Source organism: Cebidichthys violaceus, unplaced genomic scaffold, assembly GCF_023349555.1.
Source record: "Cebidichthys violaceus isolate CVI_PGR_0920_01 unplaced genomic scaffold, fCebVio1.0.p SCAF_75, whole genome shotgun sequence".
Lineage (NCBI taxonomy): Eukaryota > Metazoa > Chordata > Actinopteri > Perciformes > Stichaeidae > Cebidichthys > Cebidichthys violaceus.
Window position 1 is genome coordinate 84,744 of NW_027176959.1, and position 26,934 is coordinate 111,677.

The 26,934-nt window shown below is 42.2% G+C and overlaps 1 protein-coding gene across 3 annotated transcripts in view; it reads right to left on the minus strand.

The window, feature by feature from the left end:
* nsfa (N-ethylmaleimide-sensitive factor a) overlaps positions 1-26,290 on the minus strand; it is a 34,312-nt gene extending 8,022 nt beyond the window's left edge. For 2 of the 3 annotated variants that reach the window (XM_068737032.1, XM_068737031.1), the window contains exons 1-13: positions 26,188-26,280; positions 14,058-14,075; positions 8,812-8,897; positions 6,299-6,398; positions 6,126-6,165; positions 5,311-5,477; positions 5,024-5,131; positions 4,046-4,121; positions 3,389-3,544; positions 2,054-2,253; positions 1,799-1,964; positions 1,431-1,505; positions 465-652 (exon numbers count right to left, since the gene is read on the minus strand). In XM_068737032.1, coding sequence (XP_068593133.1) covers positions 465-652; positions 1,431-1,505; positions 1,799-1,964; positions 2,054-2,253; positions 3,389-3,544; positions 4,046-4,121; positions 5,024-5,131; positions 5,311-5,477; positions 6,126-6,165; positions 6,299-6,398; positions 8,812-8,897; positions 14,058-14,075; positions 26,188-26,199 — 1,392 coding nt within the window. In that variant the 5' untranslated portion in view covers positions 26,200-26,280. Of the gene's footprint in view, positions 1-464; positions 653-1,430; positions 1,506-1,798; positions 1,965-2,053; positions 2,254-3,388; positions 3,545-4,045; positions 4,122-5,023; positions 5,132-5,310; positions 5,478-6,125; positions 6,166-6,298; positions 6,399-8,811; positions 8,898-14,057; positions 14,076-26,187 lie in introns of all 3 variants that reach the window. The other variant, XM_068737033.1, reaches the window with a different exon arrangement.
* Between the last annotated feature and the right edge of the window lie 644 nt (positions 26,291-26,934).

The window sequence follows — 26,934 nt, forward strand, 5'->3', positions numbered from 1 at the left end:
CAGAAAAGGCGAATAAGTAGTCCTTGATTTGACATTATTTTTGCCAAATGACTATTCCCAAAGTCAAGAATGAACTTTCACGCAAACAAAAAGCTAATTTTCATGACTTTTGTCACTCCTGTTGTTTTGCTTATTGGAATGGAATTAATATGTTTTCAAGTATTTACCAGTCCAGCTCCCATCAAGCTTTGCGTGACGTTAACAGTTAGTATAACGTTGCCCAAGATTCGGTCATTTTGCTGTGGGCTACACAGGCGAGGGTCACGAAAACTAGCAAGATAATCTGCTAGCCTGCTACCCTGCCAGCTAGCATGTTTACTTTCTGCTAACCACTATTTGGCTGTGCCAGCTGTTATTACAATATCATATTTTACAACTTACTTTGACTTTCAACATGATTTTATACGTTTTCATCCCAACCAAACCCTAATGCAAGCTTTGAGTCTTGGAAAGTGCCGAGTGACCTTGATGTGTCGGTTCATGGCCGTGGACTGAGCGGCCCTGACCAGCCCCTCCAGCTCCGCACCGCTGTAGTTCTTGGTGTCGGCTGCCAGCTCCTTGATGTCGACGTCGGGGGCGAGCAGGTTGTAGCCTCGCATCTTGTTGGTGTGGATGGTCAGGATCTGGACACGCCCCTTCTCATCGGGCAGACCTGGAGGTGAGAGGAGGAGGAGGAGGAGGAGGAGGAGGAGGGGCGCGAGGACAAGATGGACACGGGAATGGAAAGAGGAGTCGAGAGGTCATTGGGAGAGAGGGATCGGGTAGAGTTGATGTGACAGAATGGAAGACGCGAGGAAAGGAAGGGAGGAAGGATGGGAATGGGCAGAGGAGGCGATGAACATGTAAAAGGTAAAATTAGTAAAATGTCTCTATTCACACATTCATTTCCACTCCATGCTGCTTAATTGGCATGATGTTTTTAAAAACACATATAGAGTGCTGCGGGGATGACATATTTTTGTAGGCCGACCCCGGTAGTTAGAACCGCACTGGTTCCGTCGACAAAAAGCCAGGGGGATTTTTTTCCATTGCGTTTATAAATTATTGCAGAAAATGAGCTCTGTGGCAAACACAACTTTATGATACTTACAGGAAAAATAATCTCCACAAATGAACACAACAAGAACCTGCACGACATAGACACAGTAAATGAATCTTAAGTGTGCCGTTTCCTTTCTGAAGCGTCTCTGTGGCTCAACTTACGCAAACAATCCCCTCGACCAATCACTGCTCTGAACGCATATGGACACGCCCTAAAATGATCACGTCAGCATTAAGCAAACTAGAAATGTGCTGAGGACTGAGAACTTAAACCAGAATGTCAAGCTGAGCAGTTTGTATAAGAAACAGGGCCGAACAGGCCGAGAGAGAGAGAGAGAGAGAGAGAGAGAGAGAGAGAGAAAGAGGGGGGGGGGTTCTGGAACACTCACTGATTTCCATCTTGACCTCGAACCTGCCAGGCCTCATCAGGGCGTCATCTATCAGGTCAGGCCTGTTGGTCATACCTGGAGGGAAAGAGGAAACAGCAGAGATTGAGGGAAGGCAGACATATGTGAGCCGTGCTGTCTGACATTCACCGTATTCATGGCGCAAACAAACATGTATCATGTAGGCAGATAAATTATGTTGATATCATTTCACACGCATCCATTAGCATGTGAATCATTCTTAGCTTAAAATCAAAACATAAAGGAAGAAGCAGTAGTGAGAGGAATACGGTCTGATTGGGTTCTTTAAAGATGACAACCGACAGCCTTTATATCGTCATATAGTATCAGTTCCCGCTGATGCTACTGACCGATGACCAGGATGTTGTTGAGTTGCTCCACGCCGTCAATCTTGGACAGCAGCTGGTTGACCACGGTGTCGTGCACGCCCGTGCTGCTGGCGCCCGTGCCTCTCTGCTTGCAGATGGCATCCAGCTCATCAAAGATGATGATATGGAGGCCGCTGTTGGCTCCCAGCTGGAGACGAGTTCAAAAACGATTACTTCAGTTTTGTTTTTCTACTTGAACATTTAAAAAAAGAAGCACATTGAGAGTCTTCCCCTCACCCTCTTCTGCTCGTCCTCCGCGTCAGCGAAGAGCTTGCGGATGTTGGCCTCAGACTCTCCCACGTACTTGTTGAGGATCTCGGGGCCGTTGACGACCTTCGGCTCGCGGGCGTTGAGCATCTTGCCAATCTGCCTGGCCATCAGTGTTTTACCACAGCCAGGAGGCCCGAACAGCATGATGCCCTTCACGTGCTTACACCCTGGGAGGGAGGAGAAAGAAAGAAAAAGTGAGATGCGGAGTGAAAAGTGCAAAGAGAATCAGAAAGGAGAGATGTAAGAAATACAAGACGCCAGAGGAAAAAGCAAGGAGAGGAGGGGATAAAGATTTATGAATGTAACAAAAGCCAGAGGGAGAAGAAAGCAGATTAATAAAATGAATCATAAAACCAAGGATGTTGCTGTCTGTGTGTCTCTCTCTGTGTGTGTGTGTGTGTGTGTGTGTGTGTGTGTGTGTGTGTGTGTGTGTGTGTGTGTGTGTGTGTGTGTGTGTGTGTGTGTGTGTGTGTGTGAGGGGGAAAAAGCTGCTGTGTTGACTAATCCTGTTTCCTCCATTGTATTACTGTATATTAGATTTTGCTACTGCTAGAAAAATGCAGTATACAAAATAACTGTTTGGTTATGAAACTAAATGAAAAAAAAGAAAGTCTGAAATATATTAATTTACTATAATAAGTTTCTATGATGACATATTGGGGCCATTGTAAGTAAAAAAAAAAAGTAGCCTGGGGAAGGGGTTTATATTAAGTCCTACATTTATGAGAAAATTCACAAATGTATGAGGATAAAACATGAATATTCCCTGAGTTCCAAGAGGTTAATTTACAAGACAAAATCAACAAATTTACAAGATAAATATATAAGATTTAAATTTACCAGAAAGAGAAACGCAGTAGCCAATGATGTTTTTTTACTGGATAGGTCCACTTCACGGCAATGTCTCTTTAAAGTCCAGCTGCTTATTAATCTCAGAGAACGTTTATTCCTCGTAAATTTACGACTTTAATTTTGTATATTTCCTTTTTGTGTGGCAATATCACCAGCCTCCCTCCGGCTCCGTCCTTAACGTTCACTTGTTGAAAAAACAATGAATTTACAGTCAGAGTTAAAGTCAAGTTAAAGTTCCTGCATTACACTATATGTCATATAGAAAGCTAAAACCTCATAAATACAGAGGAGAAAAGAGACATCATGACAATCTTCTCATAATAAGCCAATAAAAGGATGGTGGACGCGCGGTAGATTCTCAGAAATAACAAATAACGATAAAGATAAGGCAGTCTGATGCGGTAAGAATATGAAAAGTCGACCAGAGTGAAGATCGAGAGGCTTTCTCACCCATCTGCTCCACAATGTCTGGAGGGAAGACTCGGGAAGCAAAGGCCCTGCGGAAAATGTCGGAGAATTCCTTGTCCAGACCGCCGATTCCCATCTTCTCAAAGTTCCACTCTGGGTTGATGATCGTCTGTCGGGCCTCCTTGGTCTTTGCCTTACCTGTTAAAAGACATAGGGGAACCGCTTGACCAGCAACTCTCATGTGTTTTTAAAGCTCCATGAGGATAGAGTAAGATATTTGTCAAATGGTTCTAAAAAATAAACCAGTTTCGGGATGTTGTCAGATGGGAAGGAAAATGGGATTTCTGTAGCTCAATAGAGAATTAAAAACCCTTAAAATAAAAGTCAAGTTTGGCTTATAAATCGCCTTTTTTCCTTAGTGAGAGAATACTGTAGTGTTCCTACTGCCATCCTGTGGAGAAAACAGATATGGGACTGTTGCATGATCCACGGCCCTCATATTGTTTATGCAGCACCCTGGGTTTACCATGTACATTGCAATATATTTAAAACTTCATCTTACGATTGACAGAAAATGCTAAGAAAAACAGCTTCTGACAATAGTTCCCTCTTTGATTTGGTGACATATTGTCCTTCTCTTAGCCCCCTAGAGTCCAGATCCTAAAGGTCAATCACATTGCGGTAAAAGAAGGAACTTACCAACTAGTGTGAGGGATGAACTATTGGCCTTCTCAAAGATCACCTGGCTGTTGCCCACCATCAGTCCGATGTCGATCTGTCGGAGAAAACAAGAGCTGCAATCGGTCTCCATTCAGAGAACTGGCATATATTTACACAAAGACTTTATGCACAAGCTTTTCTTCATTTAGCCACATGCTAGCATCAAATGATTCATCTTTTAATTTGTACACTTGAGGGGAGAGAACGCACCAGCAGCACCTACTGTGTTATTTGCAGCATTTCTGGTTTTAGCTATTTTCCCGCAATTCTAAATGTCTTTTTACTGATGTATGAGTTTTCACTTTTTTATGTTGTAGTATTTGATGCATTTCTGAATCTGGAGCCAATTTCTCTGAATGTGTGCAATTGTGACTGCTTCTTGTCCTGAGGGGCCACCATACTAACGTGCATTGCTAAATAATGTGTAAAGCAATAAATCACTGGGATGCTTCTATTCCCTCGACTCCAGCTGATATCCGCACCATTTCATTCCTCATAAGCGATTGCATTTCAATCTTTAGGCATTACCTAGAGTTTAATTATTGAGGGGTAGCAGAGCTACAATGAGTACTTGGGGCCGTGGGGGGGTTATCCTCCATGACATTTTGAGAGTCAAATACTTAATTTCCTGGATTCTGCTGAATTTGTATGCAGATTTTTATGGCAATTGTTGGGGGCATTGTTGGGGGTCTATGAGTCGAGTTTTAACGGTTCTTCAAAATAAAAATCTTCTGCTACTTTCAACTTTTTCATTTTGAGGGTTGGGGGACACAAAAATGCGCACGTATTAAATATTGAGGGGGACGCGTCCCCTGCAACCCCACACATATGCTTGTTAAAGATCAGGTGTCCCCCATTTAAAAAAGGCTCGTGAATGGTGACACTTTGATCTGCTCCTTTTACTGGTCTTGACGATAAATTAAATAAACCCCAGGTTCTGCAATGCCGGTCGGGTACCTTCTGTTTCTTTCCAGAAGCTGGTTCTCCTCTGAGGATGCTGGCATCCATGGCCTCGATATCTTTTACCATCAAGCCAAACAGCTTGTCGCAAAAACTAAACACTAGCTGAGAGACGGAGAAAAGCAAGAGGATGATCAAACAACCTGCCAAGCAACAAAGAACAAAGCAGTGTCTGTGTGTGTGTGTGTGTGTGTGTGTGTGTGTGTGTGTGTGTGTGTGTGTGTGTGTGTGTGTGTGTGTGTGTGTGAGAGAGAGAGATATTTTGTAGGTTTGTGGATATGAACCTGCTGGGTAACAGAGAAGCTCTGGTTGTTGAACTGCTGGATAAACTCGGCGGCCATCTTGTCTGAGTCGTAGGGGGAGGAGTCAGTACTCTTTTTCTGCAGGAAGTCAATTTCGATTGTCATGGCGCCAATGCACTGCTTGGACTTGTCAAAGTTATAGTTGGCCACTGAGGGGACATACCAATTGAACATGTAAATAAATACACCATTTTGTTTAGACTAGCACACATTACATTAAATGGGTCTTTTTTTGCCTTTTCAAAACTAAAAATGAGTAAGAAATGGATTAAATACTGCACTAATGTAATACAAATGTTAGCATATCCAGCTACCTAGCTTACTGCCCGCAGTAGCTACAGGGTTTAGCATATCGCTAATTACAACTCGCGGTAATATTTCCCCAACTGTGTGGAAGGCAATCCTGGATGATATCCAGAAGAGTCCTGCTCTTCATTGAATGTATTTACCCACAAGTACATGTTTAGTAGGCCTTTACGGGTTTCTTGTTTTAATACAAGTAAGCTAGAAATAACAAAAAGGCTGCCAGACACTAGCTTTATGTTTGCAACCATCTCATTGAGCTAACGTTACCTTAATTAGCTAGCTAGCTACAGTTGATAAAATAATTCAGTGACAGTTGTCATTTCAGCCGGCGAACTGGACTAACTAACTGTCAGTTAGAAATGAATGACCCATTGTTTCAGAAATGAGTAACAATGGAGGTCACTGATGTCATAGCTAATGTCAATTACGGCAAAAGAGCTATTATGTTCTGTTAGGAGCATTTTGCAGAAATCAAATAGAGAATATTTTACCTTCCACTTCCTGGCCAATGGAGAGACCGGCCCATTTCCTCTACAGGAGAGATAAAGACAGTGATGTAAGGAAAGACAACAAACAGTAGGCCAATTAACAAAGTGTGTGCAAGTTGCTTGTGTGTGTGTGTGTGTGTGTGTGTGTGTGTGTGTGTGTGTGTGTGTGTGTGTACCTGTGGCAGGCTGAAGGCGATGCTTCCAGGTGCCACAGTGTGGTGGGTCTTCACTGTGAACACAAACTTGTGGTTGGGTGTGGTCTTCACTGTCACATGTCTGTAGAGATAGGAGGCAGACGGACGCTGGTTATTACACGTCATAATACATTTTGTTTGGCTTGCCCAGGACTTTTATTAACTACTATATGCAATGCAACACTGCTCCCTCATCCCCCAATTTGTCTTATTTGACCTTTCACTATCTGATATGTTCTTTTCCGCTCCATCTTTATGCTTTAACGTCAACGTTACTATAACTACCAGCTGTCTCCATTGTACCTTTTCTGTGGCATGTTAATGGTGTCCCTTGCCATAGTTTCTGTCTAGAGATTGAAGCAGATTATTTGGGGCCATGACAATGGTTTACGTCTTCGCAAACAGTTGCTTTTTATACATCCGGCAGACATGAAGCTACATTAGCATGCATTTAGAGTTTTGTTTCTGGCCACCTGATAAATATGAGTCCACTATCCAGTCTTCTTTTTGCTCTGGTTTGGTCTGCACAAACTCTTGAGGGGAATATTGCTTCTCTAGCTGCTAAATGCTCCGCTATATTCAGAAGCTAGATGCCAACGTTGCCTCTCTGGTGCTGAGCAGGTAACTTCATGCCCCAAAAAACCAAAGCAAATATCCAAAATAGAGAAGGAATCGTATACACTGGGATGACAATGTTCAACGTATAGACAACTCCTTGCACATTACATGTTACATGGTGATTAAAAACATTGGTTGGTGCAGCTTTAATTCATTTATTCAAACACAATACTGATCTTTTTACAGCGCTCTAGGTCACATCTCTGGAGGTGAGGAAAGAAAAACACCAATATATCAGTGTGTGTGGAGACCATGCACCACTATTTAATTGGCTAATTTCACAGAGGCATTGTTGACGAGTTGCGATTGGTTAGTCTGCGATGGTTGCTAGGATACCACTGCTTTCCTCTCACATAAGGCACGCTCACAAGGCTCATCGAGATTGTTTGTTAAGAGTAAAACCATCTTTAAAAGTCGATGCCTACTGAAGGAATGCATCACATCACTGCAGTGAGTATTTAACGCCTTCATTTTAAAGCGTTACCTTGTTGCTCGGCTACGAGAGAAACGTCTTTAATCTTTCGCCAGCTGACTATGAATATCTGCGTATACTCATTACCAGATATTTACAATAATGACAAGTGTTCAACCTGAAAACAATATATAGTTATAATCTTAAAACGTCATGCACAGTGTCCTGCTGGTGGCAATGAATGATGAAGACAAGGCAGCAGTTGCCATGGCAGTACAAATGTAGGACACAGTCAGATAACACATTCATTTTGAAGTCTGTCAAGAGGCTCCCACTTGAAATCAAGTGGAATGTTTGCTAATTCTTAAAATGATAACAACATACGGAAACTAATGTGTGCAAATGTATATTAACCAATAGTATCTACTATTTTTTAAATCTGTTTTTATATTTTTTTGATTGTTATATTCTTATGTAACAATACTTATGTACATTGGCTGCAGCAATGAGCCTGTGTCTGTTGTTCGTCAGCAGCTCAATCCCATTATTTTTTATGAGAGCAACCTTTCTTGCTTCAACACACAGAGAGATAAAGTGCAGCAGAAAGACGATGACATCTGAAGTGTTTGTCATGCAAAACCAAGTGGAAAGGCTTTCATCTCACAGTTGCACAAAATGGCCTGACAGGGACAAAATAATGCAGACACTAAAATAAGTAAAAAGGGTGTGTGAGCAAAGTGTTTGTCCCTTCATTTAGAGGGCCAACGGTGATGGTGGCAACGCAGAAATTACAATAAAATAATGAAATACTGTTTCAGTACCGTACATAATTACAGACAATGCCAATAACCATACTATCGTGCTTTTTAAAGTTTCTATTTGAACTATTACAGCGATGGCATGCATGCTTCTGCAACAGAGATTTCATGTATTTATATTCTGTAATTTCCTCTCTACATAGTGCTTTTTATTGTTCCTGGCAGACCTCATTCTGGCACTGGATTCAAATTACCTACTCCCTCACAAAGGATGCGCAGTAAATGATGCGTTCATGTGCTTCATCATTAACTCTTCATAATTTGATCTCACTGATCAGGGATCAGATAAGAAAGTGCTTGATTTTTGTCGGTTAGCTTCAAGGAACTGTTTGTTGGCATTAATGTTTGCGATTTATTACATTTTTATTTATTACATTTTTGAATCATCAGTTTGAAAAGATGGTGTTTTCTTCACATTTAATTCTTGCACCTCTAGTTCATCATTATTACAATATCCGGCAAAATAATCCTGATTATCACACGCTGTAAATCCTGCAGCCTCATGTCAGATTATTGACTGTGACCTTCTGGACGAAGGATAAGGCGGTAAGGTGGGTGGGTGGATGAGTAAATGCTCGGGGAGATGCCCGGGTGTGTGGGTCTGTATTGACAAACGCATGGATGAATAGGCGATAGTGATTACTCACTCTCCTGACTGCAGATCCTTCTCGCTCACCACGGCACAATTACTCAGCGACAGCTCATCTGTCGGGCATCGCGCCGCTTGCATGGTCTGCAAAGAGAACGAGGAGGAGGAGGAGGATATTAGCAAAAAGCACACTTTCATAAAAGCTGTTGTAAGACTCGCATAGTTCTACTTTGTTTCATCTAAAGTGAAATGTTATTTGAACGTTTGAGAGCCATCCCTGGGCTGAGAGTCGTATAAAATACAGTCGTTCTGTGTTATTTGTCGCTTCACACACACTAAACAACATTATTCACCCGCTGCATAGACAAAAACAGTCTGTGTTATGTGCAGGTTATGTACAGCCTGAGATAAATGATGCAGATGTAAAGTTGCAGCCGAATTGGAAGCATCTCTTGGTATTCCAACAAATTATAAACATGACTAAATATGGGTTTACGTCTTTAAAGTATTTTTTTTACATCCATCCATCATCTTTTAGTATTCAATTGTACACCGTTGTACACCAAGCTGGTTCAACTTAAAATCGTTAATTCCTCTGCTGCCATACAAAATGTGAGTTCCCTGAACTTCAAATGAGTGGATGAGTTCAAAACACGTACACAAATAAGCTGAATTGAACTGTTCAGTCACGCTGAGAAACATTACAGACAGATTCCCTTTCCCTTTACATTGTCTCAGTTTGAAAAGTCAGCCTTTCTTTTGACATTAAACATAACATTAAAACTGTGTCTTCTTGTACCAAAGTCAGAGCAGAGACAACATACAAGGCTGTTTCCAATCACAACACAAACCTACATAAGTATATTTTTGCCCACTTGGGGGCAGCGGAAACAAGTTGTGAACACAACATGGACATATCAGCACACACCTTTTAATTCGATATGATGAATGTGCTTGCAAACAGTTGCTTATTTACACATCCAGCAGCTAACAAAACAAGATCAGCATTCATTTACAGTAATTCCTCTGGCCACCTGCCAGTCACAGAGGGGACATTTCTGTGGAACGACTATTGATACTCTTAAGTACATTTCACTGATCATACTGTAGTTTTACTTCAGTAGGATTTAGCATCAAGTAGTTTTACTTGTGATAGAGTCATTTAAGATGAATGCATTAGTATTTTTGCCATAAATGATCCGAATAGTTCTTCCACCACTGTAGAGGACAAGAGAGATGAATCAAAGAGTACTGCAGGAGCGGTGATGCAGTTTACATCTCCATCCTATAAATAGAAATGTGAGAAAAGAATCAGGGGCAGAGACCCCCCCCCCCCCCCCCATGTAATATGATCCCCCCCAACGCCATTGGGCTGGAGTACCAGGGGAACCAGGTCATGTAATAAAATATATTACAGCCACCGATTGATTTGCCGTTTACCCTGACCTTTAATTTGAGCCTGTGGTTCTTCTCTTTCAGGAGTCTCTAGCACCTTACAGGTAAGACAGGTGTGAATAGAAGGACACGCTGCCATGTTCTCATTTCGACATGAATTAAAAAGCCTTGGCAGAACAACCGTCTCTGCAGCTCGGAAGAAAAGGTGCAGAAAAATCCGCCGCAAGGTTCGGCATTCCAATGCACATCGCTGCAAGTGGTAACCATGGAAACCGCATTAAGCAATCACACAGAGCCTCAGACCATTAATCGGGCTTTACTGCTGGCTGGTTTATGAACAGCTCAGTTGCTCCGAAGGCACAAAGGTTACTCTGCCACACATTGTTTTAAGTCGTTTGTTCCACACACCAGTCCTGCTCATAACACCCGTTTTTTTTCACAGGAAAATAATGATTATTGACAATGATCTAATGAACACAGTCAAATGGGACTAACATTGTCCAGAGGTCTGCGTAAAAAAGGTAGCTTCACTACAAAGGATTTGGCATTATTTTTCAAAATACCAAATGAGTTAAATCCTGTTTTAAAAAATGATGGATTGATAAAAAGTCAAGGTGTTTTACTATTCAGCTTTCCTTTGAGGTTGTAAGTTCAATATTCACACTTTTGGCTCTGTTTTTGGTCTCCACCAACTCCTGAGGTAAAATATCTGTTTCTTTTATCTTTAACTGCGTCTGTCTGCTGTTTACTGAATGGGTAGCATACTGTAGCTTCTTCACTGAAAACAGTACAATCTCAGGCCTCACAGATAAACAATGAGCTGAAACTCTCCGTAAGGCCGAGGGAGAGCTGTAGATTAATGTGAAAATTCTTTGTAGGTTCGTCACTATTGTTTTTACATTGTCATTTGATACATTGGTATTACAAACATATTGATTAGAGTCACATAACCTATAGCTGTGATGATACCAAATTTCCTTATCTTTCTTTGAGTTTGTACGGTTTGTGTTAATCCATAAAGCTGCATGTAAACAGTATCATACATATCCATCTTAGTCAGAGTTTTCTGAAACTTGCAAAGCTGCAGCCTCTGCACCAAAATACCACATAAGTGCTTTTTAGCAGCTGGATTGCGAGGCCTCCTCATTAGGAGTGAAGCCGACAACAAAAACTGATTCCAGATCCAGATTACAGGCAAAATCTGGTTTCCAACCAATCATTTGCCAAATTCCCCCTCGTAAAGTTCTGCCAAATCCATTCATGATCTCTGAGGATTCTTTGCCAGAAGTACAAATAGACAAATAATGTCCGTACTGTTGACTACAACACTGTGTTCAGCCTGTTCTCCATCCTTTTTACAGGCACCTGGTGTATACAATGACAAACTAGATCAGAAGCAGCTTCTCATTTCTCCATCATTACTTGCAGACCACCTGTTGATGACGGATACATTGTCATTAATCAATAACATGTAAATGCAACCCAGTCGGCAGAAGAAATGTTGGCATTGTGCGTTCCTGCAAACTACGGGGAACGTTGAATATTTACCTTAAGTAACAAACGTAAACTGGGTTTCACCCAGGACACAAACTGCAGTGTCCTGGGTGAAAGTCCTGTGTTTGTTCGACCCGTACACACATCCCATCCACCCTGAGTGGACTTTCTCGCACTTTATACTCCTTATTATACCACATCACTTTAAATACGAACGCTCCTTACACAACGTTGCTTACTCTGCAGAATTTCCTGGCGACTTGACAGGTAAATGGAGATAAAGATCCAGCTGATCACTGCATCCTGAGGTATTCTGTGTGATATATATATATATATATATATACATAGTATTTTGTACACTAACTGTGTATTTGTACATAATTAAATGAGAAGACAGCAGATATAGAGGAACTGAGAGAACAGAGACAGAGAGACAAACTGGTAGGAAACACTGCAATGCTGGCGTCGTGCCCACATCACCTGCTCCCTGTAGTCTGGCCAGACAGAGGTGAACCAGAGCAAGACCAGTGTGTCAAAAGCCTGAAAGGGGCCTTTCACTAATAATACATGTTATTTCTTTCTGGAATTTTTTAATCCAAAGAGGATTCTAAAAAAAATATACCTCTTGTGCAATTTGTTTTGACTGAGTAGTTGAGATGTGAATTTAATGCCCACCATAATATAAAAAAAAACTACTCGTTGTGGCAGAGGAACAAGCTGAAAACACAACATTGACAAACATCACCTCATAAAGTTGTTGTGGTAAACGTGTTGGTTGTCTCGGGACTACCGGTCCTGATTAGCTGTCGAGCTAATCCTGGTACATTTACATTGCTGCTGTTCACATCAGTCCCATAAAAATATATATATTTTTTTTTGCCTTTTTAGTATGATCCATTGAAATTGATTTGCAAATATCTCAAATATTATCACAAACAATCAAGCAAACCCATTTTCTGTTCAAATGGAGAAGCCATAAATTGGGGAATGAAAAATAATTCCCCTGTGGAACACAACATAAATAAAGATACAAAACGTTTTGTGGTCATGTGAAATATTGCTTTCAGCGGGGAAAGCAAGGTGGCACAAAAATCAATATGGATGACAGAGAGGGCAGTTGAGAGCAAAAGTATAATGAAATACTTGGAATATAAATACACGATTGCCCTGGTTATCTGCAAACTGCATCTAATCTAGGTTACCCTAGAAAGCAACTGGGTTACCTGGAACACAGTACATATCAAGTATCACAACATGGTTTATTTAAAACCCAAGGCAATTTATTTTAAGCAGTGTTTATTTTTTGCGACGGACATCAGAGATAATAATATACACTGAAATCATGTCTGTGTGCTCAGATTTTGACTGCGTTATGATAGTTGTGAGAGAAGGAGCAGCCAACGTTGACAGAATCTGTTGGCGTCACTTTTCAAAGTGCGGGGTAGTCCGATAGACTTCAACACGTAGTTAATGTTATCTACGTTACGCAAGTTCAGTACGTTACGTACGTGAGGTCAAAGTGTGTTACGTTGCTACTTGGAATGACTTAGGAAAAGATCATAGTTTGGGTTAAGCTAAGTATGTTTGTATGTAACTTAAGTTACGTCGTTACGTGAGTTTAGTATCTTATGCGATGCAAGTAAAATTGTAAGTTACGTAATTTAAAATTAAGTCTACGTCGCCCTCACACAAGACACAAACAACAGTCTCCTGGGTGAAAGTTGGGAGTGAGAACGGGTCGTTTTTTTTTGAAAACTTGTCATCACTGGAATCCGTGGCAACTGTCGTGATGTCCGCAAAGCAGTTTCTGTTTTTTTTGTTTTTGCGACGGGGAACAGTTTTACAGACAGCTAAGCAAACAGGAAGTAAGGTAAGGGATAACTTCTTGTCAACCGCTTTGTTTTTTCCACGGTATTATTACCATATCTTTTCAATATAAACCTTTATTTCACATTTAAGATCTTAGACGTTAGCAAAACACGGCTAATGTGCTATAACCCCAATTTACCTCCCTGGGTAGAATCCAGCATTCAGACTACCTGCGTCCTGAGCTCTTAACGGAACAAATCCATTTTGTTCTGGCCTTCAGAGACCAAGCGTTCTGTGAGAGAGGATGCGCAACAGGGGAGTTGATTAATGGATGCTAATGACTTAGCATTGCCATTCAGTCAGCACATGACATTGCAGCCCACTGGATTGCAATAGTGCCAGACCTTCCAGGGTTGTTGCTATGGGCATGGTTGCCTTATGGATGTCTCCTGAGATGCTAGCCAGCTATCCAGCCTGAAGCGGGGGAGGCGTAAAGCAGTAACGTCCGCCATATATCCATCCCCAGTCAGAGAGCCAGAAACACGCAAATCATCCACATGACGAGGAAGATGGCAGCTTGTTTTAAAAAAATGTATCCATACATACCTTGAAAAATATTACGACCTTGTGGGCACCAGCGTGGGCAAGCAGAGAGGAAGGACAGAAGACAGTATTTGAGACGGAGGGGGACTTTAGAGCAGCAGGCTGGGGCTGAGGTGCGAAGCAGTGGTGAATGAAGACGCGTGCATTCAGGTTTCATTCACATGTATGAGTTTTTTCATGCAAGCCACAGTCACATAATGAGATCACCTGGGATGTTGTCAAGCGCATGCAGACCAGAGTTGGGGTTTGTTTGGATTTTTTTTTTTTAAACCAGAAAACACATTTTTGTTTCTTTTCTTTGCCGAATGCCAAATTCACACATTGTCCAGTTACAGAATTACACCCCAAATCTTGTAGCGGTCGGATGATGCGAGCCGTGTGCAGAGTGCCATGCCAAAGATACGCTGTTATGTTGATCATAAGGTTGTATCTCTTCCCCACATTAGAGACAGAGTGACAGCTGTCGTATTGTGGTGAGAGACATGGATGACAGAGAAAGGAATCAGCCGATTCACTTCTCCGATGGGTGAACTGTTAATGATTGAGCGGGGAAATGTCATCAGTGTGACCATACTGAGAATGGGAACCTTTACGGTGATATGCCTTCATGGTAATTTGTCTCCATATTTCATTCAATCAATGAATCAGTCAATCAGGGATGACTACGTTTGTGATTGAATCCCTTCACAGTGCTAGCCCTGTTATTACGTTGTGTTTTGTCTGCTGCTGTATTGTTGGGACGCTTAGGACAGGATCAGTTAGTATTAGCCCGCATGCTCAAACAAACAAGAAATCACAGGAAGTGGAACAGTGTCAGAAGCAAATACATTTTTAAAAACTAGTCATGTTAACATCGGTTGTCCTGCATGAATTCCTTGTTTGATTTCCTGCGTCTACCTTTGAGCTACCTCTGACCGCTCTTTAAAGTCCTGAGGAACAGAGAATTCAAGGAAAGTATCCACGTACAAAAAACAAATGATCATTTCAGTATCCTGTTTGCGTCTGTGTATTGTGAAATCTTTGTAGTGATTGGCTTGAAATAAAATCACACCGCTTATGTAATTCGTAAAATAGGTTATGAAAGCATAGTATGACTCATATGTTCAATGAATCGTAAGACATTTTGGGTAATACCCTTATTCATTTTCTCGCAGAGAGTTGGATGAGGTGATTGAAACCACTCTTATGTCTGTGCAGTGAATTTGTAGCTAGAGCGACCAACTGATTAGCTTAGCTTAGCATAAAGACAAACTTCTAGTCGAGACAGCTAGCTTGGCTCTGTCCAAAGGTCACCAGATCTGCCTGCCAGCAAATCTAAAAGCTCCCAAATGATCTGGTTATGTCTCTGGACCAGTAGCTTCCTGGAGTTTCCACTGGTTGCCTGGCAACTTGTTCCGGCCAAGTTTACGCTTGACAGTTTTTACTCAAAGTCCTGTAAATAAACATTACATAATATGTTAATTTAGAGATGGAGGTAGGTGGATTTTGTTACTCTGTGGACAGACTCAAAGCTAGCTGTTTTCCCCGGTTTACAGCCTTTATGCTAAGCTAACTCGCTGCTGGTTCCAGCTACGTAATAACAGCACCGTCATTAGAGTGGTATCAATCATCTCATCTAAGTCTCAGCGAAAAAGCGAATAAGCGTATTTCCCAAAAGTGACGAACAGCCAGCACACAGCTATTTAGAAGTGTAGATTTAGAATAAATTGCTGGTATATTCCCAGGATCTTTTGACATTAAAATTGCCCTTCCATCCATCAATCCATCGGTTTTTCCTTTGCTTTCTTCCTTCTTTCTTTCCGTTTCTGAAATATTTACAACAGGCTCTCGCCTTTTGAGAAAGTGTGCTCTGACTGCATCTTGGCAGTAGAGATAATAAAAGGGTTCAACAGTCTCTTTGTTTGATCTACTCACAGAAAATACAACTTCAGACACTGTCTTCGTTTTGTCTGGAATGCCGGTATGAGAACATCTGTTTGAGTTGCTGCTGGCTCGGGTGTTTCTTTTATTTCTTTCAAAGCTGCTCTTCAGCATTTCTATATTTACTGCAAGTTAAAGTAATGTGTGCTTCCAAAAAGCAACTTTGTTTTTATTGCAACCTTTTAATGGCTCAAATTTTCTGCTCCCAAAACATTATCTCAATAAATAATCTGTCGCAGGGCTTTCTGTGCAATGGTTTGGGTGTCGCCCCCTAATCGCTTAATGCGTTCATTTCAGCAAACGTCATTTCATCAAATATTTTGAAACCCTATTCTATATAACTAATCGTTCTGTCTCCCTCCCTTGAGGCTGTGACAAATCTGTGGTCTCCTATTTGTTCAATATATTATTCCAAAAGGTGTTGTCAGTGCGGCCTGCCGAAATCTGCAGAAGCAGGGAGTGTCCGGATAAAGAGACGGTAACTCCTCGCGTCTCCCCTCGCTCGCTCTAAATATTCTAGGCACGCCAATAAATTATTCATCCTGCTGTGCCTCGGGCAGGAGGGAGGGGGGGGGGGGGGGGTAGCCAGTTAGATGCTGCACTGGCAATCGACAGGTAACGAGGCTCTGCTGCATCACAGTGACACAACAGATCTGTCATCCCCTGTTGAGCTGGACTACAGAATGAATCCTGAAGACGGTTCTCAGTTTGTATTTTCTGCTGTTATGAAATGGTCCATGTATTTATTGCACTTATTGTATTCGTATTACTTATAGCACTAACTGTTTTTCTTGGTTCTGTACTTTGGCTCTGAGTTATGCTCTGCTTCATGCTCTTAGATGCTTGTTTGGAAAAGGAAATGTACTTATGACTTCTGGTGACTAGTAGTTCTTTTGATTACCAATGTTGATGCACTTATTGTAAGTCGCTTTGGATAAAAGCGTCTGCTAAATGACTGTAATGTAATAATGTAATGTAATGTCCATGTATCCAGCGCTAAAAAATATACAGTATTATATATATATATATTGTGTTAGCGGAACCTGTGATGCGTCATACCTTTCACCAGTATCTTATTTTGTAGGCACAGAGCAATCTCTGAACATGGAATGGGAGTTGGTGGTTATATAACCTTCCATTGGAAAACATTTGAATGGCCTGATGTCTGGCCTCACTGAGATAAAGCCGCACTAATTAATATTTTCGAATAAACAATGGGTCATGACTGACGGGCAAATTCACAAAGAATGGTTAGCTGCCGCTGAAAGCACCATGACTCGTGCATCACTTGCAACCGCCATCTGCCCCTCCTAAAAAATGCACTAAAATGATCGGCTTCTCCTCCATGTATTTACCGTAGACTGATACCAAAGAAACAAAAGATATCTGCTGTCTGGGATTGGTTGTTCCTGGTCACATGACATGCGGTGTGCGCTGCAGCGTTCCAAAAGTTGAACTATTTTTTAATCTTGGGGCCCAGACGTAGCACCCTCAAAAAGAAACGCTTGGGACACGTGGGCACATTTGACTGCATCAGACGGTCAAAATGTTAGACAGTTAGGGAAATCTATGATTGGAATTTTGTTTCACAATCTGTTGAGTGTGTTGGCAGAATTTGATCGCGTTACATTATGGGAATTAAAGGTTTAAACGGAGCACATAGACACTCAAGTGAGTGGCGTGGTCAGTATGCGAAATACGGGACATTGATCGGACTTGCAATTGTCACTAAAATGTCTTTTAAAAGCTTACTAATGCCCAGTAGTCATTATTGAAACTGCAAAACACTTATTCACAAATATGAATAGAGGCAAGAGGCGAATTTCCGTCGTAAATGATAAAGCCAGACAGAGTTGCGCGAAGCAAGTCCGTCTTCACATCTGTTTGTGGACCTAAACGAGAACCTGGATTTAAGCAGGATCTTGTGTGTTGGTATTCAAACATAACTGGTCATTGGAAATATGCTCTGTTTGAATTTATGTGAATTCTTGAGCACATTTTTATATAAAAATAAGTAGCTTTTTAAATTCCCAACCATTACAAACCATTTGGCAGTACCTCCGAGGCCCACTAGATGGACCAGCAGTGAGTCCAGTGGTCGAGAGCCGCTGAGCTGAAGCCTCTCAACATCTCGGCTCAATTTGGCTTTGCAAACTCACCACAGGATATCAGAGAAATCAATGTCAAAACAAATTTGTTGCATCTAAGCCCCTGCAATTCAATTTGAAAGCATTGCAGTCGGACTTTTCCATCCAAACGAATGAAATATGAGCCAGGCTAAGCTGTTAATTGTGTCAGTGCTGTGTGCTTTCTCAACTTTAAGTCGTTCTTTGGCTTTTCATGCAATTACATGTATAAACACTGCGCATGAAGCACAAACAGGGTTTAAAAGCCTAGAACACTCAATATGATAATCACTGGTCCATGTTTGAAACATTAGATCATAAAAAAACGAGTTCCAATCAACGGTAGGAAACACCACAAATCAACTTGGAAGCCCAAGATTCGTTCCTGCTTGGCACAGACACATGTTCAATACCTGCACAATATGAAATTAATTAGCTGCCTATGAGAGGCAATTTATTTTCTGATTTAAATAAATCAGGCTGAGTAATACTTCAGCAGTCTTCTGCTGGAGCCGGTAATAAATGAAGAAGGCTTCAGGGCACACCCTGCTGTCAAAAGGCGGTGATGGTGCTTCCCTGTCAGATTTAATTTGTTATAGTTAAGTATCTGATATTCGGGGGCTCTTCATCAAAGATAATTTGATTAAAACACATTCTTTTTTATGCCTTCGTAAGCGTGGCAAAGCATAAAAAAAAGACGGGACATGTAAAGCAAAGTTGTAATGTACAGACGCACAATTCGCGGCAAGAAGACAAAACGCCATACGTTCCGACAGTGAGGTACTCAACAGTGACTGGCAAACACACATTGTTTTCATAAATTAGAATCACAGACTCCAAAAAAACGTTTACACTGACACATACATACAGGGTTAGTAGAATACAGCTGTTAAATAATAATGCTAATAGTGCTAATAATAATTATAACGATAATATCAGAGTGACAGAGCAAACAGCCACTCTGAAGGTTGCTCCTGTCTGTCAGTGCATTCTCACACACAAACACACACACACACACTCCCAGAAACACAGTGTGTGTACAGCGAGTGTGTGCCGATGTGTTGTGATGGCTGCCCCACAGCAGAGCGGCTCTCTAAATATAGCTGCAGCTCAGAGCTCACAGAGGAAGGCCCTGCTTCCAGACAGCCGGGGATTAACCATTACTCTCTCTCTCAAGCACACGTACACTCACACACAAACATTCCGACACACAACCACTCGCATACTAAACACGCAATTGCTCGATACGCACAAGGGTACAAAATGTATGGAGAGAAGATATGTGTTTTTTATAAAGATGGATCATGCATGGCACTACATATCACACACAAACGCACTCAAAATGAGCCTGCTACTATTACATATTTTCAGTTTGCTGGCATGCACATAAGTGTGGTGACCTTATTGATTTATTTGAATTAAAAAATTCAATAAAAATCAAACTGGATCACAAACTGCAAAACAGAGGGACAACATTTTGGATTGTAGCAACGTTAGATCGTCAGCAAAGAATGGAGGAACACAGGTGTCATGTGGATGGATACAGAGCACTTCATTGATTTCTATCAAACTTTCTTTTTTCACAAGTGAATTAAATAAAAGGTAATCGGTGACACTCTGGGCCTTGAGCTAGTAAATCAAGGAAAAACAATGGATATAAGCAGGGCTTGGGGTTTTAACAGTGAAAGATCTGTAGAGTTAGTCACATTATGTCCATGGATTGATAGTTTGTAGGGATTCTCGAGGGTTATGTTAACAAATATAGGCTAGTTATGGTAAAATAACAGTCTCAGTGAAGGTCAGCGCTGATCACAAACTTGCCCTTTTAAATGGGCTTCCCAAAAGGTATAGAGAAGTTAGCTAGCTAACGTTATCTCCCAGTTATCTTATAAAACGTTAGCTAGCTAACGTTATCTCCCAGTTATCTTATAAAACGTTAGCTAGCTAACGTTAGCTAACGTTTTCTCCCCTGAAGCTTTTAAAATAGTCAGTTGTAGCAGCTAGGTTGGAGTGATATTTAGCCTGGTTGCTGCCTGCCAAAAACACATTTTGAAGATACAAAATCCTTTTCATGTGAGTTCAGAGGGAGTTTGTTCAGACTGGGGTTTGATATTCATATTAGCTAATAAACTGGTTTTAAATCTTATTAATGCTATGAGGAAATCTATGATGAATGGTAACATTTGCAAGCATACCTCTAGTTTTGTGTACAAATAGTTGAAGATTAGTTACATTTTTGTTAACGTCTGCCGTTGTAAGATTTCAAATTAACGAAGGGACTGATCCTTGGTTTGATTTGTATTGGAAAAGGAAAAAAATCATATTAATTTAGCAACCTGGTTAATTTATTTAAAAGACAGACGTGACAGAAAGACTGAGAGGCAGAGAAAATGTTGGTGGTTCTGCTGCTGTTGTTAAAAGAGGTTGCAGCTGGTGCGGTAGGATAAGGCAGATTCATCAGGATTGTAAAAAAAAAACAGTGGATAGCTTTTCCACTGTTTGCAGGGAGGGATGGGAGTTTGTCAATGTAGAATTAAACAGAGGCAGTCTCCGACCTCGACGATGCAGTCTGCTACCTCCAAAATTGGGTGTGGGTGCTAAAACAGAAGCGGAAAACTTGACGAATAGCTTAACGAGAGAAATAAACGTCCTCACTTCATTAGAGAGGAGAGGAAGAGACACTCGACGGCAGAGCTTCCATCTTATGCAGCCCCCTCACTTGCTCCATCACACATGTAGGCGTCCGTTTCTTTTTTTTCATGCTCAGACTGTAGAATCAAACGCACTCCAGCTCTGTCTATTGATTCTGACACAATCAGATCAATGAGGCTGGCTTTGAAGCTCAACAAACACCTGCTCAGCACTGGTGGGAAACTAAATATATGTTGACAGCGATCGAGAAAGTAAAAAAATAAATACCTAAACCTATATCTCGTAGGTTGAAGCATAGACTGTAGATAACAAGGTAACGTTTTCGCCATGACGTTGCCCATTGGTTTGGGGACAGCCAAATCAGCATGTTTATCCTACGGCAGATTGATCATTTAATCTACAAAATGCTAAATTAATAAAGTTGATATGCTTCAGTCTAGAGTTGCGTGCTTCATTCAACTGCTTGATGAAGGCCAGATGGCTGGTGAGACTGCCTGATGGACAGAAGGTCGTCAGTTCTTTCTCCACCACAGCCAAGTGTCTTACTGACCCTCTCTGACCTGAAGCCGGCTCTGTGTTTGGTGGCGGTTGAATATTGCCTCTGTTTACTTAAGAGCAAAAGGCAAAGATAGAAAATCCCTGTGAATCAAATTACCATTTAAGAAAGCAGATCAATAATGAATTAACGTCTCACAAACTGCCCAAGCCCCTGTTTAAGATGGACAGACTGATCACCCATCAGCATCTCAATTTATAACTGACCTTTAAAGAGTTTGGAGGGTGGCCAAATAGCAAAAGTTGTTAAGTCACCGTTGAGTTATTGAGAGAAAGGTTGCTAAGTGGTTGACTTATTTATGGTGAATGAGTTTATATTGTGTAATTCCAATTATGTGTTTTTATAGCGGAGCCAGAATCCAGCTCAAGCCAGTAACCCCCCCCCCCACCCCCCACCATGACTTCAAAGAAATGGTACACCATGGGCGTAGCTCGGCCTCTTAGTCAGAGTTATTGTGTCAAAATAAGCTCCATGATCATTTTTGAGGCCATTTTTGAAAGTGGTGGTATTGCATTGTAAATTTTATCTACAAAATGCTAAAAAAAACTACCAGTTTAATTTCTTAAAATGGAAGGAGAGTGTTATACACAAGTAAACACAAACAACATAATATGTGCAAAAACGCAACTTTACTACTAAGCAGCTGCGCATACTTCCATTGAACGCCATTCTTTAAATATTCCAATTTCCAACTGCAGTCATGCTGCTCCTGTGGTGTAGCCTACTCTCATTGTCACCGCTCTGCAAGTTTTGCACAACTGTGCTCTTCAAGCTATTATTTTAACGGCTAAGCGTGAGCACAGGCCATGCCGCTCTTTTTGTAGAACAGACTGGTTTGTGTTCAAGCAGAGTGTCGAAACTCCTTTAAAAACCCCAATTGAGACGCAGGTTCTGAATGTGCTGTACACGTGTCTACAGAACGCTCCTAGAGCCATGATAATATTGACATATCCCACGTGCCTTGATTGGAAAAAAGCTACATTTCGGTGATGATGATTCGGTGACCCATATCAAATTCAGAACATTTTCATATTGGTAATATCAGCGTGCATGTACACGTGTACGTTTCTGATCAGAAGCTCAGTCACATGCAAGCATCTGAATGTACGCTGGTGGACGATCAGTGACTGGCAGCTGGAAACAGCCCAGCATGGGATCAGCATCACAACAGGAAAATCACTTTGCCAACGGCGATGAATCCTCTTTTATCGCCCTGCCCCTCTACAGGGGAATCAGCACATAGGATCAGATACAGGAAGTCCGTGCCAGAGACTTGTCAACACGCAGACTACCCCACATCGTCTTCTTTTTCACACTGAAAGCTTTTCCCTGCAGTATATTCATTGAAGCACTGAATAATTCATGAATACATTTTAAAAATAGGCGGACTGTTGAAAAGCCATCACCTGCTTTGGAAGTGAGAATTGGGAGAGCTGGTTTACAAAACCCTTTCTCTCCCAACACCATGGATCAAATTGGCGATTAAACAGCGAGATGATGGAGATTTGTCAACCGGCACCCAACATCATATTAACAGTTAAATCCTTCATTTTTCAAATCCCGTCTTTTGAAACTGCCGAGCCCATCATGGTGTCACTCTGTGGAACTGTTTGTTTAGTCCCGACTCTCTCTGACAGGCTGCAGTATGCCCAGCAACAGTAGGTCTATCTGGTCTGCTGGGCAAGTGTGTGTGTGTGTGTGTGTGTGTGTGTGTGTGTGTGTGTGTGTGTGTGTGTGTGTGTGTGCGTGTGTGCGTGTGTGTGTGTGTGTGTGTGTGTCATCAGCCGGGAGAGTCGAACAACACCCCGGTGGACACTTTTGACTCATGCTGGATGGCCAAGAGGAGGAATGTACCATCACATCTCCTCTTTTTTCCATGTACACGCACACACACACACACACACACACACACACACACACACACACACACACACACCGCACATACACACACACACACACACACACACACACACACACACACACACACCGCACATACACACACACACACACACACACAGACTCCAGTCTGAGCTTAACATGGCAGACATGACAAACATGCATTTATCCGTTCTTTCCTATCAATGCACCTGTTTTACATCTACTAAACCTCAGCAACAGTAACTAAGGGGGGGCGGGACTTCGCAAACAGGCAATTCCTCAGACACCTTTCTGCTAATCAAAGTTATTCACCATGTTTTGAACGTGATTATTAATTGATTCTGCTCTATAGTTGTTTTTTAATATTGACGATGAGGCCTTATCAGGATGGGTGGTATTTTCTCACCCTATCCCTGAAATGTGCTTGCTCTTGTATTGTTTTGGACCGTGTGTTTGGCTAACAGCTAACGGCAGTAGCGACACACACACTGCTGAGCACATCGCCGCCACTCAGCCGCTGCTACGCGGGCAGACAGCTCGGTGAGTTCGATTTCTGGCAAGATTGTATGAAATGTTTTACACAAACAGGCCGATTTCCTGCATACGTCACCGCTTATTTTTTGAGTTTGAATGAAGTGTGTTTTACAACGTCTACACATGGGGGTTAGCCAGTTGTTAGGGTTGTGTACGATCAATCACACGATACAGCAGTGGTCACCTGACACTCTACTGAGTCCACCTTTCCAGTTTCACCGCATGCTTAAAGAAGTGACGCGCGAATCCGTCCTCCATGTAAAAAAATTGACAAATTGCAGTATTGACCGAGCTCCCTCGGGTGTTGCGCCTCTCGCATTCACAAATCAGTCAGCGGTCAGGATGTTAAACAAAATGCTGCCGTTGTAGCCTCTCTGGCCTCTGCAGTAAAAATGGATCAGCGCTTCCCTCCAGCTACGTATTTCTGCTTCTTTTGTCAACACAACTGTTCCAGTAAAAAGACAGTGAGAGCTATTAGTCCAGAGTTTGGCTGACAGAGTAAGTGTTTCCTTTGCGGTCACATTTCCACTGAGAAAACTGTATGCGCAAGCAGCTCATGGTTCATTTGATAAAAGCACCCACCTAATGGCACACAGTGAAGGGGTTAAACTTGTGAATGAGGTTATTAAGATCTGCACGCCTACTCTGAGAGGTAATGAAAGAGCCCCCTGCTGAAATATACTGAATCCACCCGCATAAAAGATACACCCTCGTGCATAAAGAGACATGATTTATGTTCACGCTCTCTCCCAATATTGCTGTGTAATGCTACAGCTACGAGCACCTCACATCATGACTCTGCATGATGCCGGCACTATGATGTCGCCGAGGGTCCGGTTTTCTTACCAAAACCTCAAATAATACAAAATGAGAGGTAGAGAAAAGATATACCAAGAAGCCCAGCCCTGGATTTAAAGCTACATCACACCACTTTGGAGAATGAAATGACGCGGTCTAAATTAGAACACAGGCGGGGTTTTTTACCTCCTCAAATGTAAGTTCAAGTGTAAGTTTCTGAAAATCCCTGAGATCGATACCACTCGATACGAAGCTACAGCCGGCTGCTTGTTAGCTTAGCACAAAGACAGGAAACAGAAGTGCCAAAGCAAAAAAATCTGCGTTTTGCGAGTGGGTTCAGGGCCGCAGGAAGTTACTGCTTCCAGCCAGGAAACACTTTGGCACACGACCCTCAGTAAAACGGCGATTTCTTGTTTTTCGTACTCAAGTGTTGATAATTAGAGCGTAAGAGGTGCTGTGAGGCAGATTTCGTCAACTTTTGGACAGGGCCAGGCTAGCTGTTTCCCCTTGTTTCCGGTCTTTCTGCTAAGCTAAGCTAATTAGCTGCTGGCAGTACAGCTTCCTGTTTATCGTTCAGGCATGAGAGAGACTATCGAACTATCTGCCGCAAAGACTGCATATTTCCCAAAATGTGTTACAAAAGAGTTTGATGGGAAAAAGAGTTGGGAAACCATTGTCTAGAATAATCATAATGGTATAAATATATATTTATACATCAAATCAGAATCAAAATCAAAATGCAACCTTTGAAGTTCAGATGATACATATGATGATTTAAGGACCCCCCCCCCTAAAAGCGAGGTGGCATATCTCAAGGGGTTATTCCTAATAAAGAATTTCTATAAACATGATGGAAGGTGGATCACTGCTTTTAAAGAGCCAGACATCACCACATGTGATCAGTTTACACACTGCACTGCAACCCAGCTTCCATCTGGAATATAAACACCACGATGCAGCAAACGCACTTATTGGCTCGCCCTACCCTCCATCATTACATTTTATTTTGCTGCATTTAATCAGCTGATACCACTTTTTAAGAGGCGACGAGATGAGAGCGATTAGTCCACACCGGTTACCTTACATCCCCCCCCCCCCCCCCCCGTATACGTCGACTGCTTGTGCACAACCACCAGTGGAACAAATACGCACACAATCCACCTGACAGCTCTGACGCTCCACATCATAAAACCATTGTTTGGCCAAATGTAATCAAACGCATGATTTTGCGTGACACGGGCTGGTTTGTACACGATGTCGCACAAAAAACGTCCAGTCTGCTGTTTTTTAGATTGCACGCAGCCGCATCGGCTCAAGGGCAAGCCGGAGCCCGGGATTTATAGCCAGCGATACTCCCCGAGAGAAGGCAGCGGTTAGCGGCACGAGTGGGGGGCGGAAATGATTCTTCCTGGCACACGTCAGGAGCGGGGCTGCGACATCACGTGAAATAAACACCATGTTCTGCTGTGGCGTTGACATCCAGAGCGCCTGCAGGTACCGAGACTGGTCATTGAAGGGTGGAAGGGGGGGGGGGGGGGGGGGGGAGACGTTCGCCCGACGTTTTACGCCATTTTTTCCCTTTCATTTACCGGACCGAAACACGAGGATATTACATTACATTTGGTTGATTAAATAGAGCATGTGCTGTATAAATATATGTCTAACTTACCCGGGCCGCCATCTTCACGGTTGCGGTAGTTCAGGGATGCAGCTGGGGTCAACGGTACACGGGACGGCTGAGGGGACGGTGGACGGGAAAGGCAGCAGATGGGTTTATAAGCTGCAGCGCACCTCGCTCTGGTTGGCTGACTCGGGGCGGAAGCTCTCCGATTAGCTCGCGTGCAGCAGTCAGGGGAGGGAGTGTGTGTGTGTGTGCGTGTGTGTGTGTGTGTGTGTGTGTGTGTGTGTGTGTGTGTGTGTGTGTGTGTGTGGGGGGGGGGGTTCAACCGTCTACGCGTCTCTCCGTGATCCTCTGCCGTGCAAAAAACCCTCACGTGGCAGATTGACATGAGTCAAGTGGGAAAAACACATTAGACATGCGGCTCACTGTTACAGTATATGAGCCTAAAATGTCGTCGTGATGCACATTGGCACGTGCGCGCGCATTTGACTGGCCTGCCCTCCTCTTTTCATTGATGATTAAAGCCCACTGAGACTCTAAATGTTAATACATCTGAGCCGACTTGAATTTTATAACTTAAACCACGAGATGTTTGTTTGAATTAAAATGTGTTAATTTCCTGTCACTCGTCATCTTTACCTGCTAATTTCTCCCAATGGTTTTGCAAAAAACACGCTCTTTTATTTTGGTAAATATCACCTCGTTCTCTGCTTCAGCACCGCGGACAGACTGTCTCCCCATCGGAGGGGCTCTGTGCTTTGGCATAACAGTAACATGATGCCGGTGGGACAAGGA